Here is a 27,911-nt window from a genome sequence, read left to right on the forward strand (position 1 = left end):
GTGGCCCTCTAATTGTAAGCTCCAAGCTCCCTTCCCAAGTTGGGAGCAATGGCTTTACTGCATGCCCCTGAAATGGCTGGAAGGGATATGATCTTGTAAATAGGAAAGCTGTTACTTTAAAAAAAAAAAAAATTGTATTGTTTACCTGGTAGCGATGTATCTCTTGAAAATCATTTTGTCATGTTTACAATGATGTACCTTATTGGTAACAAAGTATTAGTTTGATGTTTAACAATAGTGCCTTTAGTAAATTATTTTACAACCAAAATACGTTGTTTTTTTGTTAGATAAATTTAACAGAATGTAGAAATCCACATTGAGATATACTGTAAGAAATCTTGACTTGGTTTTAGTTTTGTTAAATAGCCTTAATTTTTTTTTTTAGAGCAGTTTTAGGTTCTTAGCAAAACTGAGCATAAAGTACAGAGTTCCCATAGTCCCCTTTCCTTGACTTCACACAAACAGCCTCCCCCATCGGTTTTAGTTTTAAGGGTTTAAAAAGTAAAGGGCTAGTGACTCTACCACTATAAACAACATAGCTTCCAGAGTTGTTTTTAAACTGTTGCACTAAAATTAGGTACACTATAAGGTATAGTTTAAAGTAATCCTTGATGTTAAAAAAGGCTAGACTCAAGTATCTTGACCACAAAAAATCTTTAATGAGGTATAATTACATTAACAGTTGAGGTAACAACTTGCATAGGTATTTAATAGATGAATAATTTTAAACCTTAGCCATTTAAACTCAAGCTGTAGTTTTGGCATGAATGATTTGTCTGTGAAGTGGTAAATTCTCATTGCACTTCATGATCAGCTGCCCCTGATGATTTCAAACTGTAAGCAAACCTACTTGAGAAAAAAGATAAATGATTTTCTAGTAGTTAACATCGAGCTAAGATCTTAACAAATCTATAGAGGTTAGTGGATTCTCTTCTTTCCGAATAAAGTTAGCAGCAGTAGGACTTTAAAGATTTCTAATAAGGTTGTTAGGGAAGAGCAATGAGTATTTCATACTATATTTTTAATAAAATGCAAGTGTAATTTTAATTTCAAAAAGGGCCCAATGTTTAAATATCTAACAGGCTTTTAGTAGTCACATAATACTAGCAAGAGCATTTTAATCCGGCTTTAGTTACTTATTCTAAGTGAGATGCTGAACATTTTTCTCAGATGCCAGTTTTGAACAGTTCTATGTCCTATGCAGTTTTTTCTCTTTAAGACTGATTTCTATCCCTTTAAACCAAAAATCTCAAGATACAATAGTACAAAACTAGATCTAATGTTAAATATATAAAATGAACTCATATCCAAGCTGAACTGTACTTGTATTACACCATAATATACTGTTTGCTACATTCTTTTTTTTTTTTTTTTTTAATGACTGCTTTATTAGAATCTGGACAAACGTTTGCTGCCAGACAAATCACTATTATTAATAGAAGTCTCAGCCATCATTATTTTCATGTCCATAGTACTGAAGCCATTTAAACATGGTGTTTATAAAGCTGTCATCTTCATTTGTATAATACAGTTTGACTATGCCAAGTAAAGAATAATTTTTACAACAAACTTGAAAAAGAGGAAGTTCTGTTTACCAAAGTAAAGTCTATTCTGAGTCCTGTCACACAAAGCCTCAGGGGTATTGAATGATAATGAGTAAGTAATATTTCACTTTGTAGTAGTTGAACTTCCTTTGGGGGCATTTGATACACAAATCTGAAAAAAATGTCCCTTTTCTGGTGAGACTTAGTGAAGCAAGTTTAATCTGGTAAGAATTTGTATAGAAAATAACTATAAAAAATAAATTATAAAATGATGCCACCTGAACTTCTTCAGTAGAAGATGGCACAAATTCATGATCTGAGCCAATTAAGACATCAAAACACAAGAGGTAACACCAGTCTGAGGTAAACACTAAAAGTTTAAAACTCCCAAGTATTTAACAAAAATTACCTGCTGACATTGATACACATATACTTAAGCTAACTTCATCTCTGTAAAAAGATCTGTTGCAGTCAGATACAAAATGTGTAAACACTGTGCACTGATTAGTAAGTAAAAATAAAAACAGTGAAGCCCCAAATTGTCAAGTCAGCCCTTTTAAAAAGTACAAATCATAAGAAGAAGGCCCCCACTGTCTTTGGATCAGCTAAGGATTTCATTAGAAGAGGTCTCAGCTTCTTCACTGGGATGCTGGCTACCAGACAGGAATTCTGGAGGCAGGAGTTTAGAATGTCCATTCTCAGTAACTCGCTGGGTATAAAACAAGATATAAGCTTGGGCCTTGCATACTTCATCCATAGTGCACATGCTCAGCTTGGAATCATTGCAGTGTACCCAGAACCCTAGAGTGAAGCACAAAAATATATCTTAATGTTTACAAAGGAACTTTAGAAATTTCTAGTATAAGTGAAAACATGGATTTAAAGAGTTTCAGTGAGAGTTGAGGGTTTTTTTTTTTTGAAGGAAAAATAACTGTCTAGCCAATTTAGTTCTTTAAATTAGAAATACAGCTTGGGCAGTATGTTACTCAAATCACCTACCTTTGTCCTAGAAGTAATTTGAAGTTATAGAATCTGATTTGTTCACTCGACACTACCTTTAATTCCTGGTATAATCTTACCAGTTAAATTATAAAGCAAATTGTGTACAACTCATGGTAATGTTAATTGCCTTCCTGGGTTATATGGACTTTTTGTCCATACCTCTTTTTTTAAGGTTCATGGAAGCAGTAAGCAAAAGTTTCAAGTTAGAACTTGAAATCAAAGTTGTTCCAAATATCTGTGATTCCCCAGTTCGTTAGGTGCTCTGTTCTTTAACAAAACTAACTGAATTCAACCAGAAAACAGAGGACCTACTCTTGGAAGTGTGCCTTTCGCACTTTCTGACTTGTAACTAATGAGACCATCCTTACTATTTTATCCGTAACTAATGAGACCATCCTTACTATTTTATCCCTTCAGCCCTTACAAGACAAAACTACTACAGTCCTGCATCATAGAATACCCTATTTTCTGCACAAAACCCCCATTTTTTTTCCTTCTTGAAAGAAAACAAATCAAGTGGCTTTTCTTAAGATTAACTTAGTGTCTAGTTTAGAAATCTGTGAAGACTGAACCCTGGCTTCCAAAAGCCTACCCCAAGGTAAAATACTTTTTTTCATCTATACCTCCTTCAGAATTGTAACAGTAGGCAGTGTAGTGTCCTGAGCCAAATCCTTTCCCGTGGTGCATTACCACAGCAGATAAGTCATACAGAAAACATTCTGGTCTGAGGGACTTCAGGGATTCCCTGCAGCAATAGGGCTCCATGTTTAAGATTTCTTCAAAGCCAACATGAACACCAATCTTCTCTCGGTTATTACGTCCTGACCATCTGCAAACAAATCGGTAAAATTATCAACCAAGTCAAGGGACCATAACCACGTACCCGGTCCAAACTCATAGAAAACCTCAGACAGCATAGAGTACAATCCTATATAAAAAGTGTAAATAGTAAATCCTTTCAATACTGAAGTGGGCTATAATAGAGGAATTTAGGCTTATTTACCAAACAAGTACAGTGAGGTTCTAAAATAAATTATTTGGCTTCTGTAGTTACAGGATAGTATAGGAAGAAAATTAACTTTCAGAAAAAATACAGCCTTATGGCATATTCCCCCTTTGAAGTGAGAAATTCAAGGCACCAAAGGGTTTTTAATTCTTTACTGTCTTGTCAATACTTTGAGGAGGATATCCCAGGACCTAGAATTTGTTCCTGGGAGACATAATCTGGATTTTTCTTGGCCAGGTATGGGGAAAAAAACAAACCCAAACAAAACAGGGATCTCTAATTCCTCAGAACACTTTAAGAGCTCTTCATACTTAAAAAAAAACAAACTGACCCTTCCTGTGTGTAAGTCAGTATAATACCCATTAGTGACAAAACTCAGATATCGTCCCTATACTGTCAATTTCTCAGTCTGTTGGTCATGCTTCCCAGTACTGGATCTATGCATGTAAAGCAATGCTTTTATCATCAAATAGCATGAATTGGTGCTACAGGGGAAAAATAATGTAATCAATGGTAGTTCTTACAAGAGATTATAGTCCAGCTTCGAGTGCTATGGTACAATGACAAAAAACAGCTGAAAATGTAGTATCAATGTATTAAAACATGCAGTTAAGACAGTAGCAGGTTAAGTAAGGAGAAAGGCAAATAGGTTTTATGAAGAAAAAAAAATGTGAAATGCTTAATTAGTAGGATGTAAAATTGTATGGAACTAAAGGTGAGACTTGCAAATTCTGTCACCTGCCACGCTCAAAGTCATGTCCCAGTCTTTCCCTACTAAATGTATAGAGTCCTGCATCCAGTGCCCCTTTAATCTTAGTACGAAGCATGTAAAATAATGGAACTTGCTTAGCCTAAGTTCCTATCATTCTCACGTTATCTCTTTTATCATACCATAAAATTCAAATCTTAATTTACTGAATGATGCTAAATACTTGTCAGTTGTCTAATTAGAAAATAATTTATTTCCATTGACAAGCAGGATCTTTTTGTCTGCTGATAAAAATACAGTAAAATGATAAAAGAACAAGATAACACTACACCAAAAGTCATGCTTTATTTCTGAGAGAGGGAATAGGACTAGGAGGCATACATGGGGAGCTTGTAAGGTATTAGAAATGTTCTGTTTCTTATGTTTCTTCTAAAGCTCTTGTGTGCCCCTCCCCAATCCCACTCTCCCTTTTATATGCCCTATATATTTTATATACTGGCAAATATAACAGTACATTTTTAATAGATGAAGAGAAAGGAAAAAGATAAATGTGGTGGTAAAGCAGCATAAAAATGGTCCCTGAATCAGAATATGGCATGGAAGCATCACAAATATTTTCAGCAGAAGATGGAAGGGAGACAAATAGGTTTAAATTAAGGTGAGCTTCAAATGGCAGACTAAAGAGGCAATTATGAAAAACAGAAAGTTCTTCAATGATTTATAGTAGCCAATTAAATACCAGAAATTTAAACCCTTTTAATTCTATCTATAGAATCTCATATATGGTCTGACCTCTCCATGCTCCCTGGCCTTGCTACCTGGCCCTGGACAATGCTGTGCGTGCTAAGTCGCTTCAGTTGTGTTCAACTCCTTGCGACCCTATGAACTGTATGTAGCCCACCAGGCTCCTCTGTCCATGGGATTCTCCAGGCAAGAATACTGGAGTGGGTTGCCATGCCCTCCTCCAAGGGGATCTTCCCGACCCAGGGATCGAACCTGTGTCTCTTATGTCTCCTGCACTTGCAGGCAGGTTCTTTACCACTAGCACCACCTGGGAAGCCCCTGGACATAACAATTTTCTTGTTTTCATTCCACTTGATTTCACACACCCTGGCAGGTCTCACCCAGACTCTTCACTGAACCTTTTGTTGTGTACCCTTTCCTGTTCCTTCATACCTTTGTTCATGTTGTTCTCAGGCTAAAGTGTTCCTCCTGCATACACCCAATTCATTCACTTAGTATTTTGTACTATGTACTGAGCTCAGTTCTGGATTTTGGAATACAGGAATGAAATGACCACTGTCATTACTGAACTTCTGTTTAGGGGGAGAGAAACAGGTATTAATAAATCAACTATTGCAGATAGTTTTGCCAAGAAGCAAAAATAGGGTAGGTAATGTGACACTTAAGAGTTGGTGGTGCTACTTTTAAACAGGATGGTCAGGAAAGTCCTGAGATGACATATGAACTGAGATTTAAATTACATGAAGTCCCCTGTGCCATTAGGGAAGCTTTGGGAATGTTTAGATATCAGCTAATGCCTTCCTCTAGGGCTCTGATAAATTCATTTTTATGTAGTTCGTGGTACTTAGTATTTCTCCTTCATCATTATTTCTGTGACTGCTTGACTATAATCTTGAGGAAAAAATTCTACCTTATATTCCCCCAAAATACGGAACAACATCAGGCATTTTCCAAGCATGAAGCAATTGGGTCAAATACTCTCAAGCTATAGATTTTAATTTTAAAATTTTGTACCTAAAACATGCTGAATATTAAACACTATAAGCAGAGACTAGGAGAATAATCTACTGTGCAAACCAAAATGCAAGGAGTCTGCTATCAGCAATGTATTCTACAAGGGAAGATAACAGTATCAGAAGGATAGTTACTGAACATGTTGTCTATGATTAGGGCTAGAGATAATGACAGAATTTTTTCTCCTTAAAAAAAAAAAAAAAAAAGCAGACATAGATAAGTCTCCCAGTCAAGTATTAAACTTTATTCTACTACTAACCTGAATCGTTTGAGATGGAGTCTGAGAACCTGAGGTAGGTGGCAAATCATAAGCTGTTTTTGTGCTTCTGTGAGTAGAACTGGTTTTGAGGAAAACCTTCTACGTTTTGCTATGATATCAAAGACAGAATGAGATGCAAATTTAAGGATACAATGAAATGCTTGAGTAAACTCAAAATAATCCAAGCTTGTATTATCCATTAAACATCTACTGAGTTATAGGCATTATATAGGGCTAAATATAAAGGCATGGCCTTGCTCAAGACACTCACAATCATGTAAAAGAACGCAAAAATGAAGTCGCTCAGTCATATCCAACTCTTTGTGACCCCATGGACTGTAGCCCCCATGGACAGGTCCTCTGTCCATGGGATTCTCCAGGCAAGAATACTGGAGTGGGTTGCCATTTCCTTCTCCAGGGGATCATCCCGACCCAGGAATCAAACTCAGGTCTCCCACACTGCAGGCAGATTCTTTACCATCTGAAACACCGGGGAATCCCACAATCATGTAAACCACACACACAAAACTTACGAGCTAGTCAAGGCAGACAGGTAAACAAGTACAGTTGACCCTTGAACAACAAAGGCTTGGACTACATGGGTCCACTAACATGCAGATTTTTAGTTTTTTAAATCACAGTTGACACAGTTGACTGTATGTTTCGCACACACAGATTCAACGAACCATGGATTGGGTTGGTTCAATCTGTAGATGTGAAATCTTCAGGGATGGTTTGGCAGATTGGCAGATTTTAGGATAACCGGGTGTGCCTAGAACCAATCCCCCACATACACTGTACACGATTTAATGTGGTCCTAAAATAAGGCAACAGAAAGATATAGTGCTATAATATTTTTAAATGGATTTGGTTATGCCAACTAAAAGGAAAATTACTCCCTAAACACATACTTTAATATACTCTTACCAAAGTCTAATCAATCATGGTCAGTTTACTTCTTGAGGCTAATCAGGATCCCATGAACATGGAACCTTCCTGCCCAGAGCACCCCTCCCCGCTTCCTGGAGATCCAACCCAGCACCGCCTGAGAAAGCAAGCCTTGATTAGCTGAGATCTCCCTCAGTGTCTTGCTATTCTAGTACCAGATCTCAAACAAGGGGAACTGAGGATTCTTTTTACCCTCTACTATCTCTAGAGGTCGTCCTATGGACCTTGTGCTGCAGCTTCTCTCTAGGCCATTGCCTACCAAAGTTTGCTCCTGATGTCCAGGAGCTATCCTTCAACTTGTACATCAACCACAACTCCAGCCACAGGAGAAGCTGCTTCTTATAGGAAGTGGAATCAGTCCACCATGAGGCTGTCCTCTAACCCAACTCCTCTTTCCACCAGAAGTCTTTCCTCCAGGTCTATGCTCTGGAGATCCAGGTATCAGACTGTTGCAGGATCTTAGGGACTTAACTTTGGGTTGTCTCCCAGAATATATGGTACAAGTATAGCTAGACAAAGCATGTTAACTCCTTGAATTATAGTTCTAAACATTTGCCATTATAGATTAAATTCAAGCAGCTCTTTTAGGCCTTTATTTGGTGGACCCAGCAGATATAAACATGTTATAATTTTCTGCATTTATTTTCATATCTTTCTACTCCCAGATTTGGTGAAGAAAACATCTAGGACCGTTCGCATTTATGTTCAAGAAAATAAACACTATACACACTTTATCAATAAAGGTTTATTTTCTTCTAATCTTATAAATATTAGGCTCTTCTTTACAACAGATTTCATAATAGGCAGCACTCAGAAGACAATGTTGGTATAAGTTGTTTTGGAACATCATCAACTTATATGCCATTCTTTCAATGCTGGAACAGCCACTGTTTCTTTTATGTTACCTTAGGAGTTTATTATCTAACCCCCTGCTGCTGCTAAGTTGCTTCAGTCGTGTCGGACCCTGTGCAACCCCATAGACGGCAGCCCACCAGGCCCCGCCACCCCTGGGATTCTCCAGGCAAGAACACTGGAGTGGGTTGCCATTTCTTCCTCCAATGCATGAAAGTGAAAAGTGAAAGTGAAGTCGCTCAGTCACGTCCGACTCATAGCGACCCCATGGACTGCAGCCCACCAGGCTCCTCTGTCCATGGGATATTCCAGGCAAGAGTACTGGAGTGGGGTGCCATTGCCTTCTCCCTCTAACCCCCTAGAGTCTAGAGTCATTTTTTTTCAGACGTGGAGATTAAGGAGAATATCTGCAAATATATAGTATAAACATTTAAAATGCCATGTACTACACATTGATAAAGAAACCGGAAGAAGATGTAGCAGATCTGATGTGGTTTTATCTACCATTTCTCTGGAGGAGGATGCTTCTGTTTAATTGAAATGGCTGTTTCATCCCCCAGTGCTGGGTTCCTATGCTCACTTTCATTAGAGAGCTTATCACAGTAGACCTTGTCTATCTGTTTTCTCCATTAGGTATGTGAGCATCTTGAAAGTGTCTTTCCTCTTTCCACAATGACTAGAACAATGACTAATTATAGAAGAGGCAGTCAATGGATGGTTTTTAAATAAATCTTTGTTTTTATGAAACCAATGTCCATCACAGCAGTCCAGCAATGTATATTATTTCCTATTTTATAAGTATGTATACACACACATATACATATGTTATCTATGTATCAATGTTTTGATGTGCACCAAAAAGACTCATAAAGCAATCATTTCATTCAGTACTAAATACCTTTTACTATTCCCCTTCACTACTTTATTCTGCTGCTGCTGCTGCTAAGTTGCTTCAGTCGTGTCCAACTCTTCACGACCCCATGGACTGCAGCCTACCAGGCTCCTCCGTCCGTGGGATTTTCCAGGCAAGAGTACTGGAGTGGGGTGCCATCGCCTTCTCTGACTTTATTCTACTCACATATTAAATTTTATCTTATGAATCCTTTCTACAACTTACTATAGGATCAAAAATATTTTAATGTCATCAATAAGGCAAAACAAACATGTAGTTCACAAACATCAATTAAAAAGAAATATGTAGCCCAAGTTTCTTTTGATAAACAGTTTATTTCTATACCTGCTACTTACGGAATTTCTTCCAGTTTCCCCTCATTGGTGTTTCTCTTTGCTAACCTTAGAAAAACAAAGAGAATATACAGCCTCTACTTACAATTACACTGGTCACACACGTAGATTTTTCCTTCTAAAGCTTCGGTTTCTGTGAACTTAGCCAACATTTCAGTAACCAGACACGGCTGGGAAGCACTATCTTTTCCACTGCATTGGTATCTTTCTGGGAATTCCAGTGACAAGTCCCAGAAAGGTTCTATGGTATTTGACTTGCTGTCACATGCAAGACATGTAACCTGCAAATAAAAATATTAGTTTCTCAGATTACAATCCTTCTGTCAAAATATTTACTCCTTTCACTAGAAGTCATTACCTGTAAATAAGCTTTTCTTCTGAAAATGTACTATCAGAATTCTGAATGATCTGCTTTATATTATTTTCAGGGAATAATATTTTTCTTCCATAAATACACTATGCATTGATGGGCTTTAACTATGAGGCATTCAAAAAGCTCTAAGGGCTTTTTTTAACTAAGTTCAGTCAAGTCTGAATTTAGTAAAAAAAAAACAAACTATGGGCTCACTTAATTAGATACACACTGTGTGTATATATATATGTGTGTGTGTGTGTGTCTATACATATAATATATATTTATATACATTTAATGTGCTTAGATTATTAGACTTGAGTTTCTTTGCCCTTTTCCTTTCTCATCTTTCACTGATGGGTTTTCTCTTCCCAAATCCCCATAACTTCTTAACCATAATGCAAGTAAAATGCTATTAGTATATTTTTATATGCAAATTTAAAAATATAGCATACTTTTATATTAGTACATTAGCATATACAGATTTTGAAGCCCTACCAACTAATAATTTCAAAAGATAGTATATATAAAATACATATAAATATTTCTACTTAAAGCAAACAGCACTACATTAAAATCCTAATCAAAATATAGGAACCTCAAAGAACAGGAGGCCTTTCTGACATAGGAAATATAGTAACTGGAAAAGGAAAGAATAACTTTGGTAAAGCATTCAGCAGGATTTAATGCCAACACTGCCCATAACTGAAGACAGACTTTAAAGATCTAATAATCCACATGATATGAAATACTACTAAACTCTTTCACAAAAGCTATATTTCTGGAACACACAACAAAATAAAAAAGCCAATTGTAATTTACATTTTAAATTAATACACTGACACAAAGAAAAGAAGAATACCCCTAGTGTTAATAGTTTGGGGACTCACTAGGACCAAGGTTTGACCTTTTGAGAACAGTTTCTTGAATATGGCAGGTTAAAAAAGCCATTCCAGCAACCAACCTCTGAATCTTCTGAAATGACCAATTTTCTAAGTATTTATTACACATTAGAAAGGAAGAGAGCAAAGTGCTGGTATAACAACTTTTATTAAATTTAAAATTCATCCATAAAGGAAAAAAACAAGTACATACACTCTCACATTGTTCAAAACATGAAATGGTAACTTTCTGGAAAGGAATCTGCAACCACATATCAAAAGTATTACCCTTTGACAAAGTAATTCCTCTGTCTTAAGGAAATCATTAGAAAAACTGTAGTAATTGATCATGACATTATAATAATGGAAAAATTGGAAATAGTTTAGAAGTCAACAATAGGGGAATGGTTAAAAAAATTATGGTATATACATTTGCTGGACACTGAAATGTGAAAAAAATGACCAAATATTTTAATGACTATGAAAAATCCTTAATTATTAAATAAAGTGGAAAAAGAAGCAGGTAAATTCAACATGACCATATAATTAGGGCAAAAATATATATAAATATTCAGAAAAAAACCAGAAGGAAACATACCAAAATAGTCATAGTTTTATGTGTGGGTTGTGTGGAGTTCTGGGACTAATGTATGATTTTCTTCTTTTCTTCTACACAGATTTACTGTACTATATAGGTTTTCCATATGGTATATATCACTTTTATTTATAATTGTGTATTTTAAACTTTTGCATAAAAAGTTAAAAATGACAGAGAAAGATGATAGGAAAATAATATTGCATGCAACCCCCAAAACCACAACTCATATTTGCTAAGTCACACAATGTAGAATCTAGACAATTCTGAAACATGAAGTGAAATAAACTTCATAGAAATATATAAACTATTCAACTGAATATGTGTATAGTGACTCAACTGCCTCAGTTAAAAAATAACAACACACACATTTTTTAAAGTTCTATGCTCTAGAAAAGTAGAGAGCTGATGTCTAGTAATGTCCCAAGAGTCTACTCATTCTAGAGAATCATTAGATGGAAGATTCTGGTTCTGTGACTGTCACAAAGGGAAATTTTTACAGCTGTAATTAAAATAAAGGAAAACCATTTAGGATCTTTCTAAATAAAACAACATCTATTTACCTTAAAACTTCCCTATCTACCCGTTCAAGTTTTCAGTCCTTGCTCCCTTTGGTTTTATAGGAAATCTTCTAGGGCTACTTTCTTAGTTCCTGAAACTACTCAACTGTGCACTGAAACCATTCCTGGTACAAAAGTATCTCCAAATCTGTTCCTTGTGTAATTAAACTCCTCATCTCAACCCTCAGAGAATGAAAGCAATATTATTAACCTAAGAAGCTCTGTTTCCTAATTCCCGCCCCACCCCCATCATAAAGCTTTAATACTACTTCCAATGACTCATGAAGGTGAAACAACTGTTGGAGTGAACTGACGTCTTCATACATACTTGTAAAAGTGATCTAATGTGACCTGAGAACAGTACTAACGCTAACATATTAGCTATACAGAGCATATGCATTTTTTAGGCTTCACTTTATGAATTCCCCAAGATGACAATAAGACTTTTTAAAAATCCATACCTGACTAAGAAGCTGTCCATGAAAAATGTTATTCACAACATTCAGAACCTGCCTGATACGTTTCCTTTGAGAAGTAGGGATAAGAGCTGGTGACCTGGTCCCAGTTGTCTCTAGTTCATGTTGTATTTTATCCAAAAGCTCACAAAGAAATTCCTGAGCATCTTGTTGGCCATAACCACGAAAAGCAGGAATTAATCTCCATACTGAGTGTAGCATAGCAAACGGTGAGACCAAGGCCCACTTTCCAGACCACATGACTTGGAACAAAGTATGCAATTCATGACAAAGAGAAATGTATTGTGAACTTGGCTCCCTTGGCTGAATAAGTTCCATCTTGCTACTCGTTGGTGCTCCGCCACTTAGTCCTGATGATAAACTTGGATGTCTGAAGCACACGGAGTAGGGCTCTTTTTCTTGACATTCATTCATTTGATACACTGTATCTGTAACTGGAGGATGCTTATAAGATGATCTTGTTTTATCACTAGCTGTCACAGCCAGCCATTGGTTCAGATCAAGTTTTAAAAAACATTGGCGAAAAATAAGTAAATGACTCAATACTTGGAGAACAGAATTCATATAGCAAGTATTTCCCAAATTTCTCAGTCCTGTTACACCAGGAGTTACTGTTGGCCTTTGTTTAACAGAGGAGTCACTAGCTTTTTTCAATCTTACATCTTCTGAGGTAGATACTACTTTATCTTTTGCTGGCAGTGCTGAGGTTTGCAGCTGTACAGGAACTATTTCTACTGTGGTGGACTGAGCTAGAGCTTGTAAACGTAAACTCTTTCTGGGAGGCATACTTTCCAATTCTGCTTTAGCTTGATGTTCTAATAGTTCTTGTCGTCTTTTCTTCTCCTCTCTTTTTGCTAATTTCTCCTGAAATTGTTCTTGCCTTTTTCTTCCAATGGGTGACTGCTCAAACCAAGTTCGAAAGATTTTACCCATGAGTATCCTTCTCCTGTGCCAAAGAGCAGTATACATTTGATCTTCATGTTGAAGCAGAGATTGGGTGCCATCATGTAAGAAATAGGAATCATCACTTGTACCCATAGACCGTAAAACCCTTCCACTACGAGTGGTACAGTGATAATTTTGATTTTTGATTGCACTTAATGTACTTCGTAGTAACTTTAGGTCTCCAGTTGCATTATCATTAAGAACATAATCATCACAAAGGTAACAAAAAACATACATCTCATTCACCTCCAATGCAACAGGATGACTGCTTTCTTGAAAGTGCCCGAGTGCATGTTCTTCGATATATCTTCCACAGGCAACATGAGAACAGCTAAGGCAAGCCCAAATCGACTCAGTTGTATTGCAGTCCACACAATGCCATTTCTGCGGGTTGAGGATGGAATGGTCCTGAGCAAGCCGCAACTGCCCAATGTGTTGGCACTTATCCATTGTTAGCATTTATTTAGTCTAGCTGAGGAATACATAATCCAAACAACTCTCTGTTGACAACACTTGAAGCATCTGAAAACTAAGAACAATGTCAATTTTTAATAAAAGAAAAACAAAAAGCCAATATTTTTCTTTTTACAAGGTATTTTTCCAGGAATTATTTTATTTTTCCAGGAATAATTTTGTTAATTTGCTCTCACTGGTCCTAATATCTGGGCTGCCTGTCATAATACCAAAGGCAATTCTCACTTTTAATTTACACTGCTGCTGCTGCTGCTAAGTCGCTTCAGTCATGTCCGACTCTGTGCGACCCCATAGACGGCAGCCCACCAGGCTCCCCTGTCCCTGGGATTCTCCAGGCAAGAACACTGGAGTGGGTTGCCATTTCCTTCTCCAATGCATGAAAGTGAAAACTGAAAGTGAAGTTGCTCAGTCGTGTCCGACTCTTAGCGACCCCATGGACTGCAGCCTACCAGGCTCTTCTGCCCATGGGATTTTCCAGGCAAGAGTACTGGACTTCACTAATCTCTCATCCGCCTTGCTCCGAAAGAACACATACATTACTTGCTCTGACGGTTCCTTTTCAAAAACATTGTTTTCAATTTTATGCTACCATCTACTGGTAAAGAATGGGTAGTGACCACTTTCCACATTCCATTTACCAACTGTCATTCCTTTTTCTTAAAAATTGGGACTGGCAAGACCTAAATACATCTTACTAATATCTACATTTCAAGAGCCCTAAGTGGAGTTACTAAAATATAATCATAGTTATAAGCATGGGGTCTGAAGTAGAAAAACTTACGTTTGAATGTTACCTCTGTCACATACTGCTTTATATCTGACTTGAGCAAACAGTTTAACTTCTCTAAACTTCATCTGTGAAACAGGGAAAACCATACCACCTTCACTGAATTGTTAAAGGACTGAGATAACCAAATATCTGGCACATAGCAAATGTTCAGTAAACAATTAATATTGACACACATCTATAGTGAATAAATCAATATTACACTGTTTATTTAAATAATATTAAATATTCTAATTTTAAATACTATTTAAAATTTGGCTTTCCAGTAGTATACCCATAATGACCTTTATTTAATTCATGGCTCTGTAACATACTCTGATTTGATAGACTTAAGAAAAGAGAAAAAAGACTTAAGAAAAGAGAAAAGTATTCTCCCCTTCTGTCTTTTGTGTTTGACTAGACTCTGAGGAATGTGCAAGGATGTATAAGGAAATAACAAGAAAAAAAGGAAAAATAAGAAATCAGTGGCAATATAACGATCTTTTACATTCTTCCATGCCTAAACATTATATGAAATTAGAGGCTTACTCCAAAAAACAAACCCACAATCCCAAAACCCCAATATAATAAAACAAATCTGATCTTGATCAAACTTGTTCCTTTATCAATTAAAGGAACATATCTGCCACCTGTACCTAAAAACAATAAAACAAAATCTAGTTAAAAAGTAGGACATCATGAAATGTTTTCTTCACTGATTTAAACATAAATTGAACACGAACTTTGGGCTGCAGTTGGGGATCTAGATATAGAATACTCAGAACATTGTGTGCAGCATGATCAATGTTTTGGATTTTTTAGGACAGCAGCATGAATTTCAACGGTACTTGCAGATGCCACCTCCAGGTCCTAAGAAAATTGCAAAGGAAAAGCTGACTTTTGGTTTCTTTCCACCTCTTTGCTTGTAAAATGTCTTAGCAATCAGATACTCCTACCTACCACAATTTCTTCACTTTTAGATACAGGGTATGTCAAGCATAGATTTAAAATGACCAACCCCAGACCTCACATGTGCGCTCCAGATTTCCTGAGGTCCAAAATCCGTTCAAATATAGTATTTTATTTGAGTAAGCAAACAACAATAGTTGCTATTGGCAAAAGTAAGACATCGGTGATTAATACGCTCCATCATCCTAAATCCTTCTAGGTCCTGAGGTTAATAATCCTGAGATCATACTTGTCTCCAATCTCTCTCTCTCCCCACACACCAATCCTTAAGTAAAAATATTTGGTTCTACTGTCAAAATATATCTAGAATCTGAGTACTTATTATCTCTACTGTTTCACCCTGAATCCTTACACAGTCAGCAAAAAGAAGATCTGGAGCTGACCATAGTTCAGATCATCAGCTCCTTACTGCAAAATTCAGGCTTAAATTGAAGAAAGGGAAAACCACTAGGCCGTTCAGGTATGACCTAAATCAAACCACTTACGATTATACAGTGGAGGTGACAAATAGATTCAAGGGATTAGATCTGGTAGACAGATCTGAAGAATCTGCCTGAAGAATTATGGATGGAGGTTTATAACCTTGTACAGGTAGTGGTGATCAAAACCATTCCTAAGAAAAATATGCAAGAAGGCAAAGTAGTTGCTTGAGGAGACTATACAAATGGCTGAGGAAAGAAGAAAAGTGAAAGGCAAGGGAAAAAGGGAAAGATATACTCAAATGAATGCAGAGTTCCAGAGAACAGCAAGGAGAGATAAGAAACCCTTCTTAAATGAAAAATGTGAAGAAATAGAAGAAAACAACAGAATGGGAAAGACTAGAGATTTCTTTACAAAAACTGGAGATACCAAGGGAACATTTCATGCAAGGATGGGCATGATAAACGACAGAAATCATCAAGGACCTAACAGAAGCAGAAGAGATTAAGAAGAGGTGGCAAGAATACACAGAAGAACTATACGAAACAGGTCTTAATGACCTGGAAAACCACAATGGTGTGGTCACTCACCTAGAGCCAGACATCCTGGAATGTGAGCAAGTGGGCCTTAGAGAGTATTACTATGAACAAAGCTAGTGGAAGTGATGTAATTCTATCTGAGTTATTTAAAATCCTAAAAGATAATGCTATTAAAGTGCTGCACTCAGTATGTCAGGAAATTTGGAAAATTCAGCAGTGGCCACAGGACTGAAAAAGGTCAGTTTTCATTTCAATCCCAAAGAAGGGCAAGGCCAAACAATGTTCAAATTACCATATGATTGCTTTCATTTCACATGCTGGCAAGGTATGCTCAAAATCCTTCAAGCTAAGCTTCAGCAGTACATGAACTGAGAAATTCCAGATGTATAAGCTGGGTTTTGAAGAGATAGAGGAACCAGAGATCAAACTGCCAACATTCATGGGATCATGGAGAAAGCAAGAGTTCCAGAAAAACATCTACTTCTGCTTCATTGACTATGCTAAAGCTTCTGACTGTGGATCATAACAAACTGTGGAAAATTCTTAAAGAGATGGGAATACCAGACCACCTTACCTGTCTTCAGAGAAACTTGTATGTGGGTCAAAAAGCATCAGTTAGAACCAGACATGGAACAAGTGACTGGTTCAAAATTGAGAAAGGAGTATGACAAGGCTGTATATTGTTACCCTATTAAACTTACATGCAGAGTACAATATGTAAAATGCCAGTCTGGATGAATCACAAGCTGGAATCAAGATGGCTGGGAGAAATATCAACAACTTCCGATATGCAGATGATATGCAGACTCTAACAACAGAAAGTGAAAAGGAACTAAAGAGCTTCTTGATGAAGAGGAGAGTAAAAAAGCTGGCTTAAAACTCAACATTCAAAAAACTAGGATCATGGCATCCAGTCCTAATACTTCAAGGCAAATCAAAGGGGAAATCAAAGTGGGAGCAGTGACAGATTTTAGTTTTTTGGGCTCTGAAATCACTATGGACAGCGACTGCAGCCATGAAATTAAAAGATGCTTGCTCCTTCGAAGGAAAGCTATGACAAACCTAGACCGTATATTAAAAAGCAGAGACATCACTTTGCCAACAAAAGTCCATGTAGTCAAAGCTATGGTTTTTCCAGTAGTCACGTATGCATATGAGAGTTGGACCATAAAGAAGGCTGAGTGCTGAAGAAGTGATACTTCTGAACTGCTGTGCTGGAAAAGACTCTTGAGAGTCCTCTGGACTGCAAGGAGATCAAACAGTCAATCAGAAAGGAAATGAATCCTGAATATTCATTGGAAGAACTGATGCTGAAGCTCCAATACTTTGGCCATCTGGTGCAAAGAGCCAACTCACCTTTTCCACCTGGAGAAAACTCTGATGCTGGGAAAGATGAGAGGCAAAGGAGAATGGGGCAGCAGAGGACGAGATGGTTAGATAGCATCACTGACTCAACAGACAGGAATCTGAGCAAACTCCAGGAGACAATGGAGGACAGAAGAGTCTGGCATGCTGTAGTCCATGGGGTCTCAAAGAATTAGTCACAACTTAGTGACTGAACACCACCACCGCCACTACCACTCTGGACAAAGCCAAAGTCAAGTGGATTACTGCAGTTAGGCTCCTAGTGGTCTCCCATTTTTGAAACTTGCTGCCACTGAAAGTATACTCTGCACAGAGCAGCAGCACACTTTATCTTTAGACCCAAACAATGGGGGCCCATGACACTTTAGGGGGCTCTCCTGACTGTTCCTCATTATGTGCAGTCAGCAGAGTAAAGAGGATGTGGCCATCTGGAACAAGAATACATTCCAAACTTCCCTTTTAACTGCTACTTGGGACCTGGAGAATTCTCTGCCTGAATCATTCCCAAAGCCTGCTTCCACGGTCTACAAGGGGCAGTGAGAAGCCACTCTAGAATTCTATAAAGAACAATGACACCATCAGATACGTAGGTACAGAGGGATCTGAATGGCAGATCTAGAGGAAGGATGAGTACGATTAAAGGAGACTTCTATTCCAGATATTACAAGGATATTAAAGATGTAGCACTGTTGAAGCCAAGATGGAAGCAGAGGTAGATCAGTGCAGATCAAACATTGGTTGAAAGAACTGACTCAATATGGAGGTCAAGAGAAGAACCTAGGGTTATTTTTTATTTGAAAGGGATCACAAAAAGAACACAGAGAAAATTTTGTTAAAACACATTTCTGGCAAGTCACAGACAATAATTATCAGTTCAACTTCTTGCAGAGATGAAGTGAGAAATGCTGTTTACACTCAAAGAAAATTTCTTCATTCTTAAACTATTACTTTATATATTTATTTTTTATTTTGCCACACATGCGGCATATAGGATCTTAACTCCCTGACCAAGGACTGAACCCACATCCCCTGAACTGGAAGTGCGGAGTCTTAACCACTGGACCACCAGGGAAGTCCCTCATTCTGAAATTTTAAAGAGGTGGTATGAGTTGATATCTTGCAGAACATTCAGAAAATAAGGCTCAAAAAAAAAAAAAAAAGCCTAGAGAAGAAAATATATGTATATATACACACATATATTCATTCATTCACTTTTGGGTTGTCTCTGACCCTGAGATAAATTACTGTAAATTATTTTATTAATCCATATTTTACATTCCTCAAAATAATGAATGTGTTACTTGTATACGTTTTAAGTAGGAAAGATAGTGCTAAATTATAAACTAGTCTCTTTACTTCCTTCTCCTCTATATCTTGCAAATACATTCTCTTAGTTAACAAGGAATTTGTCAATTTCATTACAGTTGTTACTAAAAAATCTATTTAGATGATGGCAAAGCCCCTGACCTTCAACAGGAAGTTGCCAATAATCACACAGCATGATTGCATTTGATGCAAAATTGTCAAAATGGTGAAATGTTGATCAGATGCCACCTCTCTGAGAGGCTATATAGCAGGGAAGGTCTCACAGCAAAGCAGAGAGCCCTAAGAAATCCAAATGCCTCGGGGTTGGGTCGTGGGCTCTGAGCGGCCCCTGCCCTATGGCAACAGTAGTTCTAGGGGGTGACACCATGGGTCCTGAACGTATCTTCCCCAATCAGACTAAGGAACTGGGGCCACATCAGGGCCCCACGGAAGGCACTGGGGATTGGAGCAGTGAGGAACCAGAGGAAGAACAAGAGGAAACAGGGGCAGGACCAGCTGGCTACTCCTACCAGCCTCTGAACCAAGATCCTGAACAAGAGGAGGTGGAACTGGCACCAGTGGGGGATGGAGAAGATGTAGTTGCTGATATCAAGGATCGGATCCAGGCCCTGGGGCTTCATTTGCCGGACCCACCACTAGAAAGTGAGGACGAAGATGAGCAGGGAGCTACAGCATTGAACCACCACAGCTCTATTCCCATGGACCCAGAACATGTAGAGCTGGTGAAAAGGACAATGGCTGGTATAAGCCTGCCTGCACCAGGGGTTCCTGCCTGGGCTCGCGAGATATCAGATGCCCAGTGGGAAGATGTGGTACAGAAGGCCCTCCAAGCTCGGCAGGCCGCCCCTGCCTGGAAGTGACCACCCTGAGAGCTGCCCTAACTCCCTGCATTCCAGGCCAGAACCAGCACAGGACTGAACATATCCTGGTGTCACATTCATCTCCATCCTCCCCAGCTCCCCTCCACATCAAGGCAAATCAGACTTCTTCTCAGAGACCCACTTTATTCAGTTCTGTACATATGGGGACATCGGCCCAAGCCCAACCCACCGTAGCATGTATCACTTTGTGGAGAATAAAGCACCCTATGTACACAGCCAAAAAAAAAAAGAAATCCAAATGCCTGAGTTTAACACAAGCGTTTACGTTCCACATACCTGTTTTCTTATCTGTAAAATAACAGTGGTAATAATAGCAACAGGTTGATGAGGGAAATAGGGAAATTTATATTTGTAAAGCACTTACAACAATTCTTGGCTGCTAACAATTTGGCTCTTAGGTACATCTTACCTCCCAATAATAATAATAATATTACTACTACTACTATTATTATAAATGCTAGCTTCCCACTAGTTTTATCACTTTTAGCCAGGGTTCTTCTCAGGCAAATGTGTACTAAGGTGAATTTAGGTGCTAACTGACAATTGAGATGTTTGTTAGCTGAGGACTAAGGTCTGACCTCTCCCAGGGGTATTTGCATTTTAAAAGGGGATCTTTCAGAAAAAAATCTTTTTAAAAATCCAAAGAAGTGAAATCAGAATAGTGGAATGACAGACCACGAGATTAATATTTTAGAGTAGGGGGCCCATTCACCCAGTCTATTTATGAAAGAAACCAGTAGGGGGTGGACAACCAAGGCAAGGGCAGGGAAGAAAGCAGCAACTAGAGAGCCAGGCTGCAGCCTCCAGGGATCTCCAGTTTGCTCTGCTGCCGGGAGCCACAGCTCAGAGACAGTTACTAGGGTATCCCCAGAGGAGCCTCATCACACAAAGATCTAAAAGCTTGGAAGAGAAGAAAGGGGGGTGGGAGTATTTCTTGACGCTTATCTTCTCCTGGGTTCAGAGCACTTCTTTTCATTTGCTAATCCACTGCTGAGAGGCTGTGTATTAACTGGCTCCAGCAGATAGCACAAGTAATTTTTGGCAGTATATTCATCTCACAAAGAATTAACAAAACATTTTTGCATTCCCCATATAGATTCTGGTAAAATATTACCTGTACCTATATATAATAGCAACATACAAATAGTCAAGATGTTCTGAATGAAATCTGTATGTAAAGATTAAAACTATCTATATCATTTCTCATACATTTTTTTAAAAAGTTTCACACTTGAAATTCCAAATAACAGCTGTGAAAAGGCTTTTTTTAAACCAAATATGCTATCTTTATTTTAACTACAGATGGGTTTATAAATATTCTGAAAGCTTCTCTGTCACTCTTTACTGCTTAAAGACAACAAAAATTTTAATTTGTTCAAAGAAAACCAAGCTATTCAAACTTTTCATACCATATCAATGAACAAGCACCTTTATTTTTAAAATCTCCTTTAGCAAATCTTTGAAGTTTACAAAATAATTTGACTTGTTGAAAGCTAATTATTTTAGAATTAGCCTGGAGAATCCCAGGGACGGGGGAGCCTGGTGGGCTGCCGTCTATGGGGTCGCACAGAGTCGGACACGACTCTAGTGACTTAGCAGCAGCAGCAGCAGCAGCATACCATTAAAGCAATTATAAAATAGAAAGCTAAAATGACTAGAAGAGAAATAAAACAAAATTTTGTTAGATATGGTATTGTTAGTCAAGGGTTTAACTCACGTCCACATCAGATTATAGGTAAAATATTCAACTTGTTATAGTTCACCAGCACAAAATTGCTTATACCTACCACCCAGAACTACGGACAGAGGTTTTGTGACATTCTACAGGAGGCAGTGATCAAGACCATCCCCAAGAAAAAGAAATGCAAAAAAGGCAAAATGGTTGTCTGAAGAGGCCTTACAAATAGCTGGGAAAAGAAGAGAAACAAAAGGAAAAAGAGAAAATCAAAGATATACCCATATGATAAATCTAAGCTCCTTTAACATGACCTGTAAGAGTTTTCAAATTGTGCCACAATATGTACCTTTCTACTCTGATCCATGATTAACTATTTCACACACATCTTTTGTTAAAATATATTTATATACAAATGACCACATATGAATAAGCTTAATTTTTTAAACTTTCATAACTGGGATACAAACTATTGTTTTGTAGGAAATGGGTATATACATTTTATATAAATTCTATTCTTACTAAAGAAAAAAAATGTATCACTGGGAGTAAAGTAGAATATTTAAATAAAATTGTCACAGTAATCATCTTTATCTCATTAAAAAAATTCTCCTGAGACTTCCCAAGAGAGATGGATATTAAAGAGCCAATACTTTTTGTAACAAGACTGATTTTTCTTTTAAAAGTACCAAATACGCTAAACAGATCCTCTAAAAGCTCTTAAAAGTAGGAAGATTTGTTATTTTCCATAATAAAAGATATGAGGAAATGCGAATTTCAATAAGTCAGTCTTAGGAGTTACTACCTACCACAATCTTTACATGCATTTGGATAAGAATGAAAATAATGATCCACAATATTGCTTCCCTGGTGGCTTAAATTCCCGCCTGCAATGTGGGAGACCTGGGTTTGATCCCTGGGTTTGAAAGATCCCCTGGAGGAGGGCATGGCAACCCATTCCAGTATTCTCGCTTGGAGAATCCCCATGCACAGAGGAGCCCGGCAGGCTACAGTCCATGGGGTTGCAGAGTCAGACACGACTGAGCGACTAATCACAGCAAGGCACATCCACCATGTTAGAGTAAAGCCTATCCACTTCTTATAGGCAGTTTTCAACTTTCCATTTATTTCACTGCCATAGTACCCTCTCAAGAGATGTTTATAAAATGCACAGGGTCAAGAACAGTGCCTGGTACATAGAAAGGGATTCAATATTTCTGAATGAACTAATTATTGAACAAATAAATACAATGGGCTCTCAAACTCTCCCTGCTTGTCTTAGGTAAGCTATTATGCCTGTTTTGTATTTTGGCATGTCTCCTTGTCAATCATGACATTATTTCCTTTCCTTTTTCTTTAGAAAGACTCTGGTTATTCTTTCTTCCCTTAGAGATCTAGAATCTGTAATTACCCTGATCTCGCTTGAAACTCCTTATTAAACAATAAAGGAGACTCTTTCCCTGGGCCTTCTAGTCTCTAGCACGCCTCTCCTGAGGCACAGAGGCTGAAACTAGTTGATGACATATGAAAAAACTCCTGAAAAGCAAGTTCTGCTGCCAGATTATTTGATTTCCTCACCCACCACAACTTACAAGTATTTCCTTCATAGGCAATTTTGTTCCAAAATATTTATCATTATACCAACCTACTGCAGCTAACTTAGTAACAATAGGGGAAACATTCATAAAAAAGACTTGAGCATTCTACTACGGGTCATAAATTGAGTTCAAATACTTTATGTAAAATGCCAGACTACTATTCTAGCACATCTATGATCTAGTCTAACAACGTATATTCTTGAACTATAAGTTAATTTTCTATGGCACATACAACTCCATGTAAAATGAATTCTTTATAACAAAAATTTTATGATGTCTGAAAGTGCTATGAAAAATCAACTATACTTCTTACAGTAATCTTTGCCAGAAGTCAGTATTGGTAGAATCCTTTTATATTTTAACCTAGTCATAGTTCAGTAGGTAAAGAATCTGCCTGCAGTGCAGGAGACCTGGGTTGAATTCCTGGGTTGGGAAGATCCCCTGGAGAAGGAAATGGCAACCCACTCCAGTATTCTTGCCTGGAGAATCTCATGGATAGAGGAGCCTGGGTTGGGCCTAATGGCAAAACTGTCCCCATTACTGAATCCAGAAAATGACTGAACATACATTTCCTATCTTGATTAGACTCCTAAGCCCGTGCTCCAGCCTCTCTTCTCCCTCAACCAGAAAACTCTGTTAGGACAGGGCAATGTGTCTTCCCACTAACATTGTAGAAAGGAGAAAAACTTCAAAGCACATTTTTTTCCCTGCTTTCTTGGTAATGCCAACATGTTGCCTTTCACTGTACTTCTATCAATCAAAAACCCAATTCAGCAACATTTACAAAGGTTTTTTCTTCATGTTAAAGCAGTTAAGTCAGGTGCTATGGATACAAATAAAATATAATCAGAGACTGCCCTCAAGCAATCTAACAAGCAGGAAATCCTCTTGTGAACCACAAATGCTATCAATAATACTCAGTAAGATTCAAGGGTGTAAAGTTTGGCAGAGGGTATACATGATACCTTATTCCTTTTTATAACTAAAAAAAAAAAAAATCTGTGAAAAAGAGGAGTAAAGACAATTTGGTAAGAATAATATACTTCAAACCTTTAACCCATGGAGAAGGCAATGGCACCCTACTCCAGTACTCTTGCCTGGAAAATCCCCTGGATGGAGGAGCCTGGTGGGCTACAGTCCATGGGGTCGCTAAGAGTCAGACACGACTGAACGACTTCACTTTCACTTTTCACTTTCATGCATTGGAGAAGGAAATGGCAACCCACTCCAGTGTTCTTGCCTGGAGAATCCCAGGGACACGGGAGCCTGGTGGGCTGCCATCTATGGGGCTGCACAGAGTCGGACACGACTGAAGCGACTTTGCAGCAGCAGCAGCAGCAGGATGGCTAGATTAAATACAGGATCACCAGTGTAATTTAAATTTCAAATAAACAAACACATTTCTACCAAACCTTTAACCCAAATCATCAACGGATTTTCCATTTTAAATATTCCAAATGTTTTATTATTGTGTTATTATACTGTTGTAGCCATGCCTTTCGGGAAACAAACTCACTCAGAAGGACAATGCAAATAGTGGAGTGCAGTTTATTATACAGGCAGACCCAAGGCAGACTCTCCTCTTAGCCAAGGACCCCGACCAACTTTTGTGAAAATCTTAAATACCTTAAGTGTACTGCTCAAGCCCACATCCCCAAATTCCTTAAACCTAGCCTGGAAAGTGTAAAAGGGAGATACAATCAGGTTACAGCCATGATTCACAATGAGAAGGGTCAGCTGGTTAAACATTGTAGCCTACACCAATGGGTGCCATAAAGATTACAAAGGTGATTGACTACATAGGGGATTATCACATTCTTTTTGGCCAGGGGAAATCTTGGTATGGAATCTGGTGTTTATCAGTCCAGGAGGCCAGTTCAGTATAGGCATGTTATCCCCATGGCTACCAGGCACATGGTCCAAAGCTCACTGAAAGTGCAAGACGGAGTTTCCTTCTTTTTCAAGATGGAGTCAGCTCGGCCTGTTCCTTTCCTCCCTCGATGCTAAATGCAAATTCACCAATCATCAAAAAGTTTTTAAGCTAAAAAACTTGGGACAATCAATATTTTAAATGAAAAATAAGGCATGCACAACCATATCAGCCCCCAGACATTTTAACTTTCTGCAATATATGTATTGACTGTCTTTACATTTCAACATGAATAGTCTACAATGATAAATGCTGGATTGAAAAATCTGCTACCCATTGCAAAAATAATAAGCTAGTATAACAAAAAAGCTAGAAAGACTGCAGTGTGGGGGACAGAGGCTAAATGAACCAAAATGTATTAAGTCTTTTTCAAAGGTCCCGAGACACTAAACTCAGGATAAAAAGATTAGGGTTCCAAGAATACAAACTGTTCATTTCTTTCAAGACAATTGAGTATTGAATCTCACAGTGATTATGAAATATTCTATAAACAGGTGCTTAACTTATGGTTGGCTTTCAGAATTTGAACACAGGGAACAGTCAATTCTTTTTCCTTGTTTACACCTAAAGCTGGTTTTAAAGACAACTCCAAGTGGAATTCTAGGCCCAACGTTACCACCCCTCTGCTTTTACCCCACAGGCAGCTACTTAAGAGATAATAAGGAATTCAAGTGCACGGCCTGAAAGTCGTATTTCTATGCTAATTTTACAAGCCCCTAATTCGCAGGGCTTGACAATTAAGGCTTAAAAATGGGGAACAGGGATAGAGGATGAAGAGGCTCTTTCGAGACGTGTTTATTTTTTTAACTTCCAAAATTAAAACTGCAAAAAATTATCCAGTTACCAGCATTTACAACAGCTCAAATTTGCAGCTTAAACAATTACAATGTTTCACTTTCTTTTTTTATTGCGGAGGTGGAGGGAGAGGGCGAGTCCCATCTCTTAAACTTGAGTAGTTTTTTATGTATGCTGACCTGTTTTCTTACGCGCCCCAAGGAAGGTTAGCCTATTAGCAGCCAGCGGGAATGGTTTAGGAAGCTGGTATTCAAAAGTCTGTCTAAGTGGCAGCAGGTGCTGGCAGTGCCCGGACCCCATCAATGAAGGGAAGGCAAGACATTTCTTATAAAAGGAAGACTAGAACCGCCCTTCCAAAGCATCCCAGAGGCGCTTCGAGCATCACTTGGCGGCAGAGCCAGGAGCAAGATGTGGCTTTATCTCGACAGCGCCAGCTCCGCAGAGCGCCCCGGCCCACATCAGAGACGCGATCATTTGTGATTACATTTTCTCCACGCTCCGCAACGCAGATCAGGGCACAACTCCCCGTCTGCATCCCCAAGTCTCCCAGTTTCGCCCTTTCTCCCAACTCGCCCTCCGCCCCCAGCAAAGCACAGAGTGGCTACGCGGCATCCCTGGTCACAGGGGACGCGGCTGCTAGCAGCGTCTCGGAGCACTCCTGAGGTGGTCGGCACCGGCCTGGGCATCACTCGACCCACCTTAACTTTCCAGAGGCGCCAATTCTAAATTCGCCGGACCTGCCGCCGCTGCTGCAGCCACCTCCTTCTCCACGCGCCCCTCGGCCAGCCCCCCTGAGTCTGTCCGCAACCCTGTCTCCCTCCCTCAGGAACTCCACTGCGCCCGGCGCGGCGGGAAAACACCGCCAGGTGCCTCCCGGCCCTGGGGGCTCCCGTCGGACCTCCGCTCCCGCAGGGAGCCTCAGCCCGCCAACCGCCGCAGCCGCGCGCCCCTCACGCACACTCACCAGCCCCAGCCCGAGCGGCCATCTTAGCGCTCGTCTCCCGCGCCCCGCTCCCGGCTCCCCGCTCCCCGGTGCAGCGGCGACGGCGGCGGCGGCCCGGTGGGGCGGCTACGTCAGTGGTGACGCCGCGGCCGACCCCGCCCCCAGCCGCCTCCCGGCCTCGGCGCGGCGACTGCGGGCCCGCGGGTTGGCGGACTGAGGTGTGCGGGAACCCGGCGCCTAGGCGCCAACTAGGCATCCCGGAATAGACGTTCCCCTGGGCGACCTGTGGCTCAGCTCGGAAGGCAGAAGCTCCTCCCGGGCGGGCTTCGCACCTGTCGTACCCGTCGGGGCCTGGGAGAAGGCATCAACTCCAAGATGCAACCCCAAGCTACTGAGATGCAAAATATTCCCGGGACATTTACCCCTTCATAGAATTTCTGTCACTCAGCGTCGAATTGGTTGACAGAAACGCGCGGCCATCTCGTTTCGGAATCTGCCCACGTTGACTGGCTTAGAAAGTTTTCAAGAAAACGTTTCCTTCCCGAGGAGGCAGCCGGGTGTGAGCTCAGCTGGCAGTGACTGCTTTGAATTTGGCTTCCTCAGACGGCAGTTGGGCAAATAAGTTTCCAGAATGGGAAGTAAAATGTTGCCTCTGTCCAAAATGACTTTACCTGAAATTGCCGATTGAAGGTAATGAATTAGTTTCCGAAAAAAACGAAGCGAAGAGACTGAGGGAGAAAAATCTGGAGAAAAATCAAGCCGACAGGTACGGAAAGATTAATCCAGTAGTATTTATTGAGCTTTTATTATACTTTGCGCTGGGCTCACAGCCATTTGTGCTTCGCTACCTCGTGGAGAGGATGGAAAATGGAAAGACGCGATAACCAGCGATACAAACGTGCAAATTTAATAATATGTTAGTGGGGTACAGTATCTTGCAGTATATAAGCAAGCAATACTGTTGTTCATATCTTTTAATCAACAGTTCCATTTTGGGAAATACCTTTCAATGTTATGACTTTTTTAAAATGAGCACACAAAGGTATTCATAGGGTATTATCCAAAACTGTCCCAACAACAAAGATTTGAAGGGAAAAA

The 27,911-nt window shown here is 39.2% G+C and overlaps 1 protein-coding gene, 1 long non-coding RNA gene and 1 pseudogene across 13 annotated transcripts in view; 2 read left to right on the forward strand and 1 right to left on the reverse strand.

Moving 5' to 3' along the window:
• Window positions 1-637: 637 nt before the first annotated feature.
• Window positions 638-27,573, reverse strand: USP44 (ubiquitin specific peptidase 44). Of its 11 annotated transcripts, none has more exons than XM_086399141.1 (7): window positions 26,835-26,938; window positions 14,388-14,461; window positions 12,173-13,661; window positions 9,409-9,604; window positions 6,279-6,387; window positions 3,170-3,375; window positions 638-2,345 (listed from the first exon to the last, which is right to left on the reverse strand). In XM_086399141.1, exons 3-7 carry the CDS (start codon window positions 13,589-13,591, stop codon window positions 2,146-2,148), a joined length of 2,130 nt encoding a protein of 709 aa, XP_086255267.1. In that variant the 5' UTR covers window positions 13,592-13,661; window positions 14,388-14,461; window positions 26,835-26,938; the 3' UTR covers window positions 638-2,145. The 11 variants fall into 11 exon arrangements, 10 of the variants coding, with proteins under 10 accessions (XP_086255267.1, XP_086255271.1, XP_086255266.1 ...); XM_086399145.1 differs by having other exon boundaries at window positions 13,379-13,661; window positions 26,835-26,934; XM_086399140.1 differs by lacking the exon at window positions 14,388-14,461 and having other exon boundaries at window positions 26,835-27,486.
• On the forward strand, window positions 17,067-20,105 carry LOC147371440 (male-enhanced antigen 1 pseudogene; annotated as a pseudogene). Its single transcript, XR_015163577.1, has one exon. The product of XR_015163577.1 is annotated as a male-enhanced antigen 1 pseudogene (transcript).
• Window positions 26,836-27,911, forward strand: part of LOC147371441 (uncharacterized) — a 44,989-nt gene continuing 43,913 nt past the window's right edge. Inside the window, exon 1 of the long non-coding RNA XR_015163578.1 lies at window positions 26,836-27,579. This is a non-coding gene — a long non-coding RNA (uncharacterized LOC147371441). The remainder of the gene's footprint in view (window positions 27,580-27,911) is intronic.

This window comes from Bos grunniens, chromosome 5 (assembly GCF_055505025.1).
Source record: "Bos grunniens cultivar Pamir isolate PY7600 chromosome 5, Bosgru_T2T1.0, whole genome shotgun sequence".
In the NCBI taxonomy this organism is placed as follows: domain Eukaryota; kingdom Metazoa; phylum Chordata; class Mammalia; order Artiodactyla; family Bovidae; genus Bos; species Bos grunniens.